Source organism: Cetorhinus maximus, chromosome 16, assembly GCF_964194155.1.
Source record: "Cetorhinus maximus chromosome 16, sCetMax3.hap1.1, whole genome shotgun sequence".
In the NCBI taxonomy this organism is placed as follows: domain Eukaryota; kingdom Metazoa; phylum Chordata; class Chondrichthyes; order Lamniformes; family Cetorhinidae; genus Cetorhinus; species Cetorhinus maximus.
This window is the reverse complement of record NC_135894.1, coordinates 56,906,351-56,921,656: the sequence shown is the minus strand read 5'-3', so window position 1 is coordinate 56,921,656 and position 15,306 is coordinate 56,906,351. Positions and strand designations below refer to the sequence as shown.

Sequence of the window (15,306 nt, the reverse complement as noted above, 5' to 3'; positions counted from 1 at the left end):
TTGGATCATTAGTGAGCACACCACAGGGATGCTGAAGCAGATGTTCAGATGTCTCCACCAGTCTGAGAGCTCCATTCATAAACCCAACAAAGCATATTTCCCATATTATTTGGCTGTGATGCATGCCAGATAACCTCATAGAAATCTCTTCATTTATAGAATGCACAGCAACTGTAGCAATCCACGTTGGATGGGGAACACCAGGGGAAGGTGAACGCACAACAGGGGGGCCATTTCACGACCTTAGTACTTGAGGGAAAAGGGTTCCCCCCGACGCCATCCCGTGTCATTTTGTGCGTCGGTGAGCAGGCCCCGCCCCCTGCTCGCCGACGGCAAAATTCAACTCAATATATATATATATACAAATCCTTGGTATCAACAGAAATCATTTCAGTCCAGTGTCCAGGTTTTAAATTTCCAATTTTCCTTTGAGCTTTAAACTCTCGACAATGCATCTGTAATTACATTTCCTTGTCCTGCCACATGTATAATCTGTACTTAAATGGTTGCAGTAATAAACTCCATCTGAACAGCCTTGCACTTTGCTCTTGAAATTTGTCCAGAAACTTTAAAGGACTGTGGTCTGTATAAACAATTGTCCCTGATGATTTTTTTGCAACATCAACCTCAAAATGCTGCAACGCTAAAACCAGACACAGAGTTTCCCTTTCGATTGTTGAATATTTTCTCTGATGCACATTCAACTCCTGTGAAAAATACCCTATCGGTTTCTCAGTTCCAGTTTCTTTGGCTTGCAACAGTGCAGCCCCAATGCCTATATCACTTGCATCAATAGCCAAATTAAATTGCTTGGCATAACTGGGTACTGCCAAAACTGGTGCCGTAGTCAATATAGTTTTTAAACTGTCAAATGCCTTCTGACACTTATGTGTCCATTGAAACTTCTTGATGTTTTTTAATAGCTCAGTCAATGGAGCAACCACACTGCTAAAATTTGGTACAAATTTCCAGTAAAACCCGCTCATGCCCAGAAATCTCAAAACTTCTCGTTTTGTCGTAGGCACGGGGAAAAATCCACGATAGCTTTGACTTTCATTTCTCTCTGAGCCACCTTACCATGTCCAATGGTATGACCTAGCTACGTAACTTGCGCTTTTGCAAATTCACTTCGAGCAAAGTTCATCACTAAATTAGCTCCTTGTAATCGATTAAATAATTCTTCCAGACATTGTAAATGCTCCTCCCATGTTTGACTGAAAACTATCAAGTCGCCAATACAAACAGCACAATTGTTTAGGCAATTATTTAATCGACTACAAGGAGCTAATTTGGTGATGAGCTTGGCTCAAAGTGAATTTGCAAAAACGCAAGTTACACATCTAGGTTATACCATTGGACGTGGTAAGGTGACTCCGAGAGAAGTGAAAGTCAAAGCAATTACTTTGTCAGTCTTTGAAATGTTGCTAGTACATTTTTCATACCAAATGACATGACTTTAAACTGATATAGTCCATCTGGCGTCACAAAAGCCGATATCTTCTTTGCTCTCTCCGATAACGGTACTTGCAATATCCTCTCAGCAAGTCAATCTTTGTGATAAGCTTTGATTGTCCCACTTTCTCAATGCAATCTCCTAGCCATGGTATAGGATATGAATCCGCTTTTGTCACTGCATTAACCTTTTGAAAGTCCACACACACTCTTTGTATTCTATCTGGTTTCGGTACAATAGGTGAACTCCAGTTACTGCAACTAGACTCAATGATGTCATTTTGAAGCATAAATTCAATTTATTTCTGTACTTGTGATAACTTTGCTGGACTTAATCTATAAGGATGTTCGCTTATGGAAACTGAACCTTCCACATTCACATAATGTGTAGCTAAGTTTGTCCTTCCCAGCTTATTCCTACAAATAGCTTTGTGTGACTGCAATAGCTTCTCCAAATCACTGACACTGTCTGAAAGGTAACTCAATATTACATATAAATTTTTAAGTACCCCTTCATTATCCACTTTGATTAGAGGAAAATCAATTTCAGAATCTTTGATTTCTACCTCTTCCTCTTTATCTTTCATCCCTAATGCCTCCCTTTTGGTCCTCTTCCCTGTCAAGGCATATTTACATGACACACTGACTGCTTCTTTCTTCTGTTTGGAGTATTTATTAAATAGTTCACTTTGCTCAGTTTCCTTTCAATCCTGTAAGGCCCATTAAATCTTGCCTTTAACGAGTCACCCAGTACTGGTAACAGAACTAACACTTTTCAACAACAACAAACTACGAGCTGTGGCTCTCTCATCTACCTTTCACTTTCATCACTTGCTGTGATATCTTTAAATGCTCTCTAGCTAACTCACATGCTCTGTTCAATATTTCTCTGAAGCTTGATACATAACCCAGGCGAGTAGTTTCTGAATTTTGACCCACCAATTTTTCACAAATCAACCTTAAGTGGTCCCCTTACCTCATGACCATAGACTAATTCAAAAGGACTAAATCCAGTCGATGCATTGGGAGCATCCCTAATATCAAATAACAAGAATGGAATTCCCCTATCCCAATCCTGTAGATAGTCCTGACTATATGCCCTCATCATGGTTTTTAAAGTTTGATGCCATCTTTCCAAAACCCCTTGTGATTCAGGATGGCAAGCTGTTGACTGTTTTATCCCTAAGCTGTTCATTACTTCCTTAAACAGCTGTGACATGAAATCTGAATCCTGGTCTGATTGTATTTCTTTTGGTAAACCATATCTCGTAAAAAATTTAGTCAACTCTTCCACAATTCTCTTTGTTGTAACATTTCTCAAAGGTATTGCTTCAGGGAGCCTTGTAGACACATCCATTATTGTCAGCTAGCACTGATTTCGACTTTTAGTCTTAGGGAGGGGTTCTACACAATCAATCACGACCCTAGTAAAAGGTTCCTCAAATGCTTGAATTGGAATTAAAGGCTTAATCACTGCTTGTTGTTTCCCTATCATCCGACATGTTCTACAAAATTTGACTACATCTCTACGCAATCTAGGCCAATAAAAATGTTTTTGTATTTTTGCCTGTGTTCCTCTAATTCCTAAATGTCCCCCTATTGGATTTTCATGAGCTACTCTCAGTATCTCATTTCTATATGCAGACAGTATAACACTCTGATACACTTCCATCCATTTTTCACCTGCTGAAGCCTGATACAATTGCCACTTTCTCATTAACACATTACAACTAAGGCAGTAACATTCTGGAATATACTCTGCCTCTGTTACTGAGTAAGCTGTCTGATAAAGCTGTTTTATTTGTGGATCCTTTTTCTGTAACGCTACCAACTGCCTAGAGCTAAATACCTCAGCTGCATTCTCTTCCAGTCTTTCTTCCTGAACAATCTTATCAAAGACAGTGTCAGCTAATTGGACTTCAACACCTTTTCCCTGCCTTATAACTTCCTCTTCTTCCTACTTCAGCTTGTGAGCTTGTAATTGGGTTACCACACAGTCTGGAAACAAACCAGGATGCTCTTTCTGTTGAATACACCTCCACAGGCTGTTCAACTGCAGTAAGCATCACCCACTTCTGTGACCCTGCTATATCATTACCTAAAATAATTGAATCCCTCCAACAGGCAATGTTTCCTTTACTCCAACAATCACCTCACCTGTTTTCCACTTACTCTTTAAATTTACCTTCCACAATAGAGTATGTTTAGCATATCCATGAACCCAACTTATTATCACCTGTTCCTGCAATACTCCCTCTGAACAACAAATATCACTGCGCCATAACATTAAGGATTGACTAGCCCCTGTGTGTATTAAAATTTTATTATCTCTACCTGCTCCACCCTGTACACATGGAAAGACTTTCCTGTCACAAACAAAATCTTTAAACGTTTCTGCAGCCGGCTCCTCAGAATTCCCTTGGATAAATTATGAACACATTCCCACTTCTTTACCTATCACTGATTCCTCCTGCTTCTCTCGTATACAAACCACTGGTTTTTCATGTATCTGAACCTCAGAAGCCACAGTACTTTTACTTCCAGGACTTTTCTACATCCCAATAATCGCAACAGATTTTCCCTGTAATTTCCACTGCATTGACTTCGTGTGCCCAACTTTATTACAATGAAAACACCTCAATTTTCCAGTGTCAGGTCTACCCTCAGCACTTGAGATCTCTTTTTCAATTTCCAGCTTTTTAAGTTGGTACTCTGTCTCTTGCTCTCTCATTCCCTCTTTTTTTCTTTTCTAACCTCACCGTTTCAAATTCCCTTTCCTGTCTGTTTTCTCTCTCCTGCCTTTGTACCAATTCTCTTTGGAATGCCCTTTCTTTTTCTGTTGCCTCTCATTCAAGTTTTTTCATTTCCATTGCTTGTTCAAATTCAAGCTTCTTCATTTGTAACTGACGTCTCAGTACCTCCAGCTGTGACTCACCAGTATCAGGTATCACTTCCAAATTCAAATGCTGTGCTATCACTTCAACTATGTCTGCTTTCTTTGCCCCTACAGGTAACCTCAACTGCAACCTATCCACCAACTCGGTTAACTTCCCCCTTAGATACTCTTTGTAACCCAATCAGAGTTGTATCCTCTACTTCCAAAAAAGTTTTAGCCATGGTTACAGCCATTTTTGCAGTCTCACCACTTAAAACAAAATCCCTCACACCAGCTGCTGAATTCAGAGTGCTTCTTTTGCTCGTAACCTTAAAATTCACCAACTCCAAACCAATCAAGGAATTTAAAACATCCTGCAAAGAGCCCCTAATTTCTTATGACACGGCAGATGATGTGTGCCAGGCGGACCCAAATCCATGAGGGAAACTTGGTTCCACAATCACAATGGTTCTGCAATTTGTATTTATTTCGAGATGCATGTATTGAATTCAGTAGTAATTAGTCCACTGTGACCTTTAGAGATTTTTAAAAACTAAATTGAAGTACTTATTAACAAAAGAAAAGCTGTCAAACACGCATACGACTCCAGTTATTTTATACCATAGTATTTACTAAAATTCCTACCTAACCTGACTCCCAAATACCCCCTTGTAAGGCAACAGTCCGAAAGAGATTTTAAAGTTAGAAAGACAGGCCAGCGCAACTATCAACTTTAAGGGCTGGATGCAGAAACTCATGCAGACATGCTGGAGGCGTTTCTGAGGCTGTTTCGCAAGCTTCTGCTAAATGTACAGTAATTCAGAGGTTAGAGAGACTTGTAGGAAAAGGTAAAGTTTTTTAAATTGTAGACTTCAATTTTCATATAGATTTGGAAGAGCAGGGTATACCAAACCATATTAAATTTAGTAATGAGTTTAGTTAATCATCTAACAGTAAGGAAAAAATTAATAAACAGCGATCATAATATGGCCAAATTCAATGTTAGGATTGAAAAGGAGAAACTTTTTACAGTTACGAAGATTTAAGATTTCAGTATGGCTATCTTTTAACAGGGTGAGACAGAGGCTGATCATAGCAAATTTGTATCCTCTCTTCTATGTAATATGGACAATGCTCAGATAAAGAATGGAACAGAAAAAAAAGTCTTGGTGGAGGGCTAAAGAGATAAGGAAGACAACAGATAATCTGAAAAAACAGAACTTTTCCAAAGCCAAAGAGTATGTAAATGCAGATTTTCATTTTTAGAATCATTGAATAATACAGCACAGAAAGCCATCATTCAGCCCACATCAGTGCCAACTCTTTAAAACAGTGAGTCAGTTAGACCCATTCGCCTGCTTCTTCCCCAGATCCCTGCAGCCTTTTCCTTCAAATTTCCTTTTTAAAGTTCTTGTTGAAACTGTTTTCACCACCCTTTCAGGTAGTGCATTCAAGATTATAATAACTCGGTGCATAACAAAATTTCACCTCATCTCACCTTTGGCTCTTTTGCCAATTATCTTAAATAACTTACTGACCCTTCAGCCAGCAGCAGCAGTTTCATTTACCACAATAACCCTACATGACCTTGAATTAAAACACCCCTTAACTGTCTCTGCTTCAAGAGGGACAATCCCAATTCCTGTGGGAAGGATTTTCATGGCGAGATGGGGCAGAATGGGGTGCACAGACCGGAATTTTCCATTGCCGGCCACGGTACCAATTCCACGGTCCAGACTCCCAGCCATTTTCCAGGAGGCCGGGTCAGGTCTGAAATGGCTACCAACTTAGGCTGTTCGATCAATTAAGGGTCCTTTCTTCTGCATTGGTGAGAAGTTTCTAGTCGACAGGTGAATCTCCTGCAGTGGCCAAAACATGGCTAGAGAAAGAAGGCAAGTCTCCCAGTGGTAGACTCAGGGGATGTTAATGCTTGGATTGCTTTTAGAAACTCCCTGATGCCAATGATGAAAAATGGTCATAGCCATTCAGGCAGATGTGGCCATTTTTGCTTTCATAAATTTTAAAATCCATCTTGAGGCACTCACTCATGTGTAATGGTAGTTTGCCGCTTTTTCACTGTTAGAGGATCTCCTAATGTCCCTCCGGCATTTGGAGCCTACCCACCATTCTTCATTGGATGGTAAGCCTGCCATCTGGTCACTGATAGGCCAGTCCTACAAAAATCGTGTCAGCTGGCTATTCCCGACATGTTGCAGAGTTGGGATGTCACATTTGATTTCGACGTTGGGGTCTTGACACTAAATGAAAAATTCAACCCCTCCAGTCAATGCACATGACAGAAGTTCCTCACCCTTGCTACTATTCCAATAAATCCATGTTGCTCTGACTTGGACATAACGGGGCAATTTTAACACGGGGAAGCACGTGGAATTGAATGCAGGTGGGAGGTTAAATTGGAAAAGTTCCAAGTGTATCAAAGGTGAAAACGACAAGCTGAAGTTGGTCCATATCAACACTACAGCCCAGCTCGAGTGCTCTGACTAAAGCGGTCCCTATTTACCAACTCACTGCCTGGAGTCCTGGACCTCAGTAACTAAGAAGAAGCCAAGTTCGTTGGGTAGTGGCGTGCGTGAAGCATTGCAAACTGCTCTTGGAGACCAGGCCAAGTGTCTCTGTGGTGTTGAGACTGTGTATGGCTGGCTGAGTGGTTCCGTACTATGATTGGCTAGGGTTGAAGTCTGAGTGGCAGAAGGTTGAGTACTTAAAGGACAAGATGAGCAAAGCCATCGCTGAGGAAATGGCACAATGAAGTGCAGAGACCTGTTTTATTCCACCACAATACTGTTCTTCAAGAAATGGGCTGAGAAGCCAGAATGTTCCCTCTGAAATCCATGTGACAATAAAATGTCAATGGAGTCAGTGCTGAGAGAAATTTCTACTGTACGGAACATATCTGAAATTAAAAAGAACCTGCTAATTCCACAGCCAACAAAAAAAGAAGCCAGCTCTAACCCACTGGCTTCTGGGTTTTATAACTGCAGGACAAGGTTCAGGCAGCCAAACCACTCCCAGGAGGCAGGTTAGCATTTTATATGCTAATGAGGATGGCAGCCTCTGATTTGCAGGTTTTAAAGCATGCAAATGGCTTCCGAGGCCTCAGGAAACCCAGCAGCTGAAGCAAGAAATCAGCTTCGGGGAGAAGGTTTAACAGCCTTTACAGCACTGCTTGCGAACCAGAATGGGGGCCCCAGCTCCACAAGTTACCCCACCATATGACGCACCCCCAAAATCAAAGGCCTCTGGGGCTTGGGATTGGACAACCATGCGGGTTAAGAGTTATTTCCTCTGATCTAAGGCCAGAGTACTTCCCACCTAAATGGAAGTCAAACCTGTTCATTAGGCTGACTTCCAGGCAGGAAACCTGTCAAGGATAAAAGGTGCCCGGTGGAGTTAAACTCCTGAGCCTGCAAGAAAATGCAGATTTGTGGGTTTCGTGTTCGAAGCTCTATAAAAGAAAGATAGAAAAGATAGGAAAGATTCAAATTGATCCATGACTGCAGTTAGTTCTGGCTGCTCGGGTTTTTCCGCTCTTTGGAAACCTGGCAGCTAAAGGAAGGTGAGGACTGCTGGATCCAGGAGCTAACTGCCTTTCCACTTATCTGCTGGATTCAGTGTACCTTTCTTGCCAGCTCCACCACAATAAGACAGCCGCCTCCATGAAACCTCCAAACTCATGCTCCAGACCTCTAATCTTACACGCCCCAGCTTCGCTTCTGATCTCCCAAGCCCTCCCCAGCCTCCAGCACCCCAACCCTCACCCCCAGCCTCCTCTTTGCTCTCTAGTTGCGGCCTGATGGCAAAGACTTTCCAACAGCCAGCCAAACAAACGTTCCATCTGTTTGGATGGATGCAGCCAAGAAATGGGGACAAAAAAATTGTTCATAAGGTCCTGTCATGAAATTAGTCAGGGCCTGTCTGGGTTTCCTAATCTCAATCCAGCCCCCTTCTTCCTCCCATCAGAGTAAAAATCCACCCCATAGAATCTCTTGTATGAAAAGGACTCAAGTGATTATCCTGTACTGGGTGAAGCTCACTATCACACTTGCTCAGACTGGTGGCTGTCAGCAAGACTTGGATAAAGTTACTGCCTGGGATTCTAGGTCTGGATCAAAACTAGGGCTCAGCATTGTTGGTTCCTCTCATTGCCCAGGTACAAAATACAAGAATACCATTTATTGATCAGGTTTGCCTACATCAATTTGGACAAATTTTACAGCAACGATGAAAAAAGTCAAGACTGTGAGTAACTCTGCCAAGAGCTCACACTTAGCACAATGAATCAGGAGCTTATATTACCATCAATAATACTACTAATGTACAAATAATTTGGATTGGCTCACCAGTAATCCATAAATTTCTGATGAACTTCTCACTTCTGGGAGAATACTCATTGGAATGTCAAAGAATCTAGAATAGCAAACAAAGCAAACACATGCCAGAAAAATCAAAGATCCAATTAAACATTTGATATTTGGAGCACAGCTCTGCACCCAACAAAAGAAAATACAGAAGTTTCCAAATTTTAACATTTAGAGATAATACAAATGTTCCATGGATATCTCTACTTCATCTTTAAAACATTATGTTCAAAAATACACTATTGTAGCAGTAATGTCAGTAAATCTTTGTGAATTTCTAAACTTACAAAGGATATCAATTGAAAAATTGTCCCTATGTAACAATTGTCATTATACTGTAGCTATTTAAACAATTTAAGTAGGACTGAAGTACAAACATTTTGAACTGTTTTTTTGTAGCAAAAAACGTCAACAAGAACGGCACAATTAAATCATTTATTAATGTGATACGATTCCTTGTTACAGTCAAGTGATTACTAGGGACCAATTAGCAATGCTTACCAAATAATGACTGAAACAGTCACATTCTTCCCATTGGTCAATTACAGTGCTCATAAGTAATAGTCAACAGATGAATTAAACACTTGCAAATCGAACCTTATTACATTCCTCAGAAACCCTTTAACACAATTAATTACTTTGAAAAGAAACAAAGTTAGAAATGCAAACATATGCACACAAAAGAAAGTCGAAAAGGCATTTTAGATTCTTTGATGGCACAATGGTTACTGCAAATATTAAAACAGTGGAAGATATATGGGCCAGGATTTTGTAGTCAGAGGAAAGCGACAGCACTTGTCACTGACTTCGAAGAAAGCTGTCCACAAAGATCTAATAATCTCTGTGCCGTGGATTTCCTCTTATACAACACCGGTTTGAATCTGGTGCCAAGTCAAGGGAATCTCCAGACATCCAGGGTAAACAACCAATTACGTTTAAGTATTGTCACAGACAGCAAACTAGCAAATAAAATGCACTGAACTTCAGAGAGCGAAAGAAATGATCGGGACATTCAGATCGGTTTAAAGCAAAAGCTGAAATATCATAAACAAACTACAGTCAAGTATCCTTTATCCAAAAGCTGAACAGATCCAAAAACCAAACACTTTGTTTACATCAGCTTGTTTGTTTACATCAGCTGTTGCAAATGGCACGTGGAGTGAATTTCTTCCTAACAATTTTGCAGTTAATTTGTATGTTAATAAAGCAATGTAATATGATATTACAGGTGTAATGAGTGGTAACAGGTAAGAAGTAGCGTGTGTGAGAGTGGCAAATGGAGAAACAACCTAGTTATTGTAGACTACAGCTAGCCTAGGCTTAGGCTCTTGTAATTAAGCCTAGGCCTACCATATATATGCTAGGTCCGAAAACTGAAAATGTCTGAACACCAAAACGCAATCGACCCCAAGGGTTTTGGATGAAGGATACTCGACCTGTATTCAAAAAAAGAACTCTTTAAAACAATCATAATGGGGAAATTTGATAATCCACAAATATAAAATTAGCTTTCAAGGTCAGTGAGGCTGTTCAGCAATAATCATGAAAAGGGTATGGTCATAAATGTATTTACACCTCATTCATCAATTTGGTGGCAGCCTTTCATCTCGTAAGACTATGGTTTGTGCTGTGTTCATCAACCCTGTGTTAAGCATTTCCTGGTGTGGTTCAGAATCTCCATTCTGGCATGGCATGCTCTGCCACATTTTTTGCAGGGGAAGACAGTGGGCTGAGAATCTGCACGATTCGCTGGCCGCTGTTTTCTCTGGGCCCTTATTTATCTCAGCCAGCTGAGGTTTTTGTTTCTGCTCGCTTCCAAACAGTGAGCCTCCAGAGGTTATGACAGTCTGCGACTGTCTCCCAGTTGTGCCAAAGTCCACCATCTTTATATCTTGCTTGCAGATGTCCTCATAGTGGAGGTATGGACACCCAGCAGGACGTGACCCAGTGGCCAGTTCACCACACAGAAGATCTTTGGGTGTACGGCAATCCGTCATCCGATGAACATGGCTGAGTCAGTGCAGACATCATTGGCTTAGCAATGAGCGTATGTTGGAATTTAATGACTCCAGGACCACTGAGTTAGTGATCTAGTCCTGCCGAGAGATGCAAAAGATATGTCCGAGACAGCAGGGGAGAAACGTTGTTCAGACTTTTCTTTTGCCTAGCGGATATTGTCCAGATCTCAACACTAGAGTGTGTGCTGAGGACACGGGTTTGGTAGACTTGCAGTCAGGTGTTCTCAGACAGGTTGCTGTTGTTCCACACTCTCTGACTCAGCTTCGACATAATGGCTGCAGCTTTTGTGATCTGTGTTTTGATTTCAACATCAAGTGATAGTTTTCTGGTGATTACGAAGCCTCGATATGTGAAACTATTAATAACCTCCAGCACCATATTGTCCAGCACCATAGGTGGTGGTGTGGCAACACCCTGAACCATGGCATTTGTTTTCCTGTTGCTGAGGGTCAAACCAAACTCTTTACAGGTGAGAGTGTCTGTTCATTTGCCGCTGAAAGTGTTCCTCGGCATGGAATACTAGCGCAACATAGTCAGCGCACAGCAAATCTTTGATGAGTACTTGGAGCATCTTTGTCTTGGACCTCAGGTGAGCAAGACTGAACAGCTTCCTGTCTGATCTCGTACTTAAGTAGAGCTCTCTGTAGATGATCTGAAGGCATCTGACAGCAGCAGAGAGAAGAACATGCCAAAGAATGTCAATGCCACTATACAATCCTGTTTGACCCCACTGCAGATCTCAAAGGGTTCTGATGTTGCTCACCATATTTTGTCATGGAAAGAGGAGATTGCACTGTGGGTAGGCAATTTTCTGCAGCAGCTTAAATGGATCACCTCTGCTCATATGATCAAATGCCTTCGTGAAATCGATAAAGGCAATATGTAGTGGTATCCTCTGTTCACTGCATTTCTCTTCATGCTGCCAGACTGAGAAGATGTCAATTGTAGATGTTTCAGTTCCGAAACTGCACTGGGATTCAAGGTAAATGCATTCAGCCAGGACATGAAGTCTGACAAAGACAACATGGGCAAATAATTTCCCTACGATGCTCAGCAGCGAGATGCCTTGATAGTTAATGCAATGATTGCAGTCACCCATGTCCTTGTGCAGTATCACACATATCCTGGGGCACTGCCCCCTCCCTCCAGCAGAGGCAGAGAAGTTCGTCCAAATGCTGGAGTTCTGGTTTTCAGTATTTGATAAGTTCAGGCAGCATAACATCAGTACCCTGGAGCTTTGCCCATGGCAAGCAAGCTTTGCTAAGCTTCTCCACTGTGGACTCTATATCCAGCTCTGCCATGACAGGCAGGCTTTCTGTGTCTAGAGCTTCCTCGGTAATAGTGTTCTCTCAAGAGTACAACTCAAGGTAGTTCCACCCATCTCTCCAACTGTTTATTGCAGTTGGTGAGCGTCACCCCTGCCCTTGTTTTCAATGGAGCTGTTTTCTTTGCTAATGGACCTGTTGCCTTTTTGATCCCTTCATACATGCCTCTAGCATTTCCTATGTCAAGGACATCTGGATATTCTGATAATGTTGTAACCAGTGGTCATTGGCACACGACCTAGAAATCTATTGCACTTCATTTTGAGTGGCTCTTAGTGCATTCAGAATCTTCTCATTCGGATATCTCTTGTAATTAATGAGAGCTGACCGCATGGCCTCAATGACAGGTTCCATAACAGTGATCTCTGTCTCGAAACCGTCAGCATTTTTCCACACTTGCTTCCCAATGTTAAGAGTGTGGTATTGTAAGTGGTGTCAGGAAGTATGTTCCATTTCGCTTCTGCACTCTGTGGAAATGCTGGAGAGCATCTGTTCAATCGCGTCGGCTAACTTGGTTTTTATCTGGGTAGGATGAACATAAGAAATAGTAGGAATAGGCCATTTGGCCCTTTGCGACTACTCTGCCATTCAATAAGACCATGGCTGATCTGATTGCGGTCCTAACTCCACTTACCTGCTCGCTCTCCATAACCCTAGCCTCCCTTGTCGATCAAAAATCTGTCTAACTCAGTCTTGAATATGTTTCAATGACCTGGCCTCCACTGTTCTCTGGAGAACAGAGTTCCACAGACTCATGACCCTCTAAAAGAAAAATATTCTCCTCATCTCCATCTTAAATGGGAGACCCCTTATTGTTAAACTATGTCCCCTAGCTCCAGACTCTGTCACAAGGGGAAACACCCTTCCAGTATCCACCATGTCGTCCCCTCAGAATCTTATATGTTTCAATAAGATCACCTCTCATTCTTCTAAACTCCAATGAGTAGAGGCCCAACCTGTCCAACCTTTCCTTATAAGCCAACCATTTCATCCCAGGAATCAGTGAGTGAACCTTCTCTGAACTGCTTCTAAATCAATTATATCCTTCCTTAAGTAAAGAGACCAAAACCGTAGACAGTACTCCAGACGTGATCTCACAAAGGCCCTGTACAGCTGTAGCAACACTTCCCTACTTTCATATTCCATTCCCCTTGCAATGAAGGCCAACATTCCATTTGCCTTCCCAGTCACTTGCGATATCTACATGCTAACTTTTGTGATTCATGTACCAGGACATCCAGATCCCTCTGTAGCACAGGTTTCTGCAGTCTCTCCATTTTTGTTTTGTTTTTCTATTCTCCATGTCAATGTGGACAAACTCCCATTTTCCTATATTATACTCCACCTGACAAATTTTTGCTCACTCACTTAATCGATCTATATCCCTTTGCAGTCCTCTTCGCAACTTGTTTTCCTATCTTTGTGTCATCAGCAAATTTAGCAACCATGCACTCAAGCCCCTTCATCCAAGTTATTAATATAGATTGTAAATAGTGAGGCCCCAGCACTGATCCCTGTGGCATTCCATTAGTTAGAGCTTGCCAACCTGAAAATGAATTATCTATCCTGACTCACTGCTTCCTGTTAGGTGATCAATCCTCTATCCATGCTAGTATGGTATCCACACGCCAACCCCTCCACCCATACCATGAGCTCTTATCTTGTGTAGTAACCTTTTTATCTGGCACCTTATGGAATGCTTTTTGGAAATCCAAATACACCATATCTACCGGTTTCCCATTATCCGCCCTACTTGATACTTTTTCACAAAACCATGTTGACTCTAGTTGTTTAAAACTTTCTATATATCCTGCTATTACACCCTCAATAATGAATTCAAACATTTTCCCAATGACTGGTGTTAGGCTAACTAGCCTATAGCTTCCTGCTTTTTGTCTCCACTCCTTTCTTGAATAGATGTGTTACATTTGTGGTTTTCCAATCTTTGGAATCGCTGGGATCTTTCCAGAATCTAAGGAAATTTGGAAGATTACAACCAATGCATCCACTATCACTGCAGCTACTTGTTTTAATACCCTAGGATGAAGGCCATCAGGTCCAGGAACTAGTCATTTTTTCATTCCATTAGTTTTCCTAATACTTCTTAATAGTTTTTCTCTAGTGAGCTCTAGTGGCCGATGTTGATGCGAGGATGACATTTCCGCATTGAATAAAAAAAACTTCCAAGAATTGCATCCTCATCCTGGTGCACACTGGGGCGATCCTTTTCACAGTCAGCACTGTGATAGCTGCACATATTGAGAGCGCTGCTCCAAGAGTCACGTCTGGTGATGAGCAGATCCAGCTGGTGCCAATCCACTGATCTTGGATGTCTGCAGGACACCTTGTGACATGTTTTTTCTGAAAGGAGGTGGCAGCAGTAAAGCTCAAGTAGTCACTATCCACTCTCATTTATTTGGCCATGATATCCAAGGCAGGAGGATCATGCCACCCACTCTTGCATTGAAATCCTACAGTAGGTAAAGATGTTCTGTCTCAGGGATTCTGCTGATAGCAGTATCGAGCTCCTTGGGGAAGTGGTCTTTAGCCTCTGTAGTGGGGCACAGTGTTAGAGCATCAATACTCATGAGGTTAACTAGCACTATTTGAGTTGAGAAGTAGATGGAAAGAACATGTTCTGAACCATTAGTTGGGGATTCTATCATCAAGAGTAACATGTTCCTTATAGTGACGCCTACACTTTGCTTATGTGTTTCCTTAGATGAACGCGTAATGTTTCTCTTTCAGTGATCTGCTCAATGAGCCTGGTCTCTTGCCAGGATGCTATGTCAACGTTCAGTCTATCAAATTCCATGTTAATCACAGCTGTCTTGTGTGTGTTATTGACCAGTGGGAGTCCGTCAATCCCATGCACATGGTCCTTATGTTCCAGCTTGCCAATCAAAGAGTTGGCACCTTCTTTCTTTGCGTTTGTTTCGTGTTTCCTGGTGCAATGGATTCTGTCCACTTGTTGAGCACAGACTCTAAGCTCTATGCACCCAGTGAAGCAGGTGGGCCGTGTCGCATCAGCAACTTACCAGTCAGAGGCTCCCCAACTTGAGGTAGTCGGTGGCTATCAGTGGGACACAATGGTCCCTCCTACCATCATTGACAGCCCATAACATCCATTCTCTATGCCAATCGAGTTGAGCTTATCACTCGTAACTGCTGTCTCCTATGCTCAGCAGCAAAACTGGAATGTCCTCTTCATGGCGTAAGCCTGGGCAGCCCAAACGTCAGGGTCCCCCTCTCGATC

General features: G+C 41.9%; 1 protein-coding gene across 4 annotated transcripts in view; it reads right to left on the bottom strand.

Annotated features, from left to right (window-relative positions):
• LOC144691599 (glycerol kinase 3) overlaps positions 1-15,306 on the bottom strand; it is a 149,967-nt gene that overhangs the window by 50,863 nt on the left and 83,798 nt on the right. For all 4 annotated transcript variants that reach the window (XM_078559850.1, XM_078559849.1, XM_078559848.1 and 1 more), the window contains exon 8: positions 8,689-8,755. In XM_078559850.1, the coding sequence (XP_078415976.1) occupies positions 8,689-8,755 (67 nt within the window). The remainder of the gene's footprint in view (positions 1-8,688; positions 8,756-15,306) is intronic.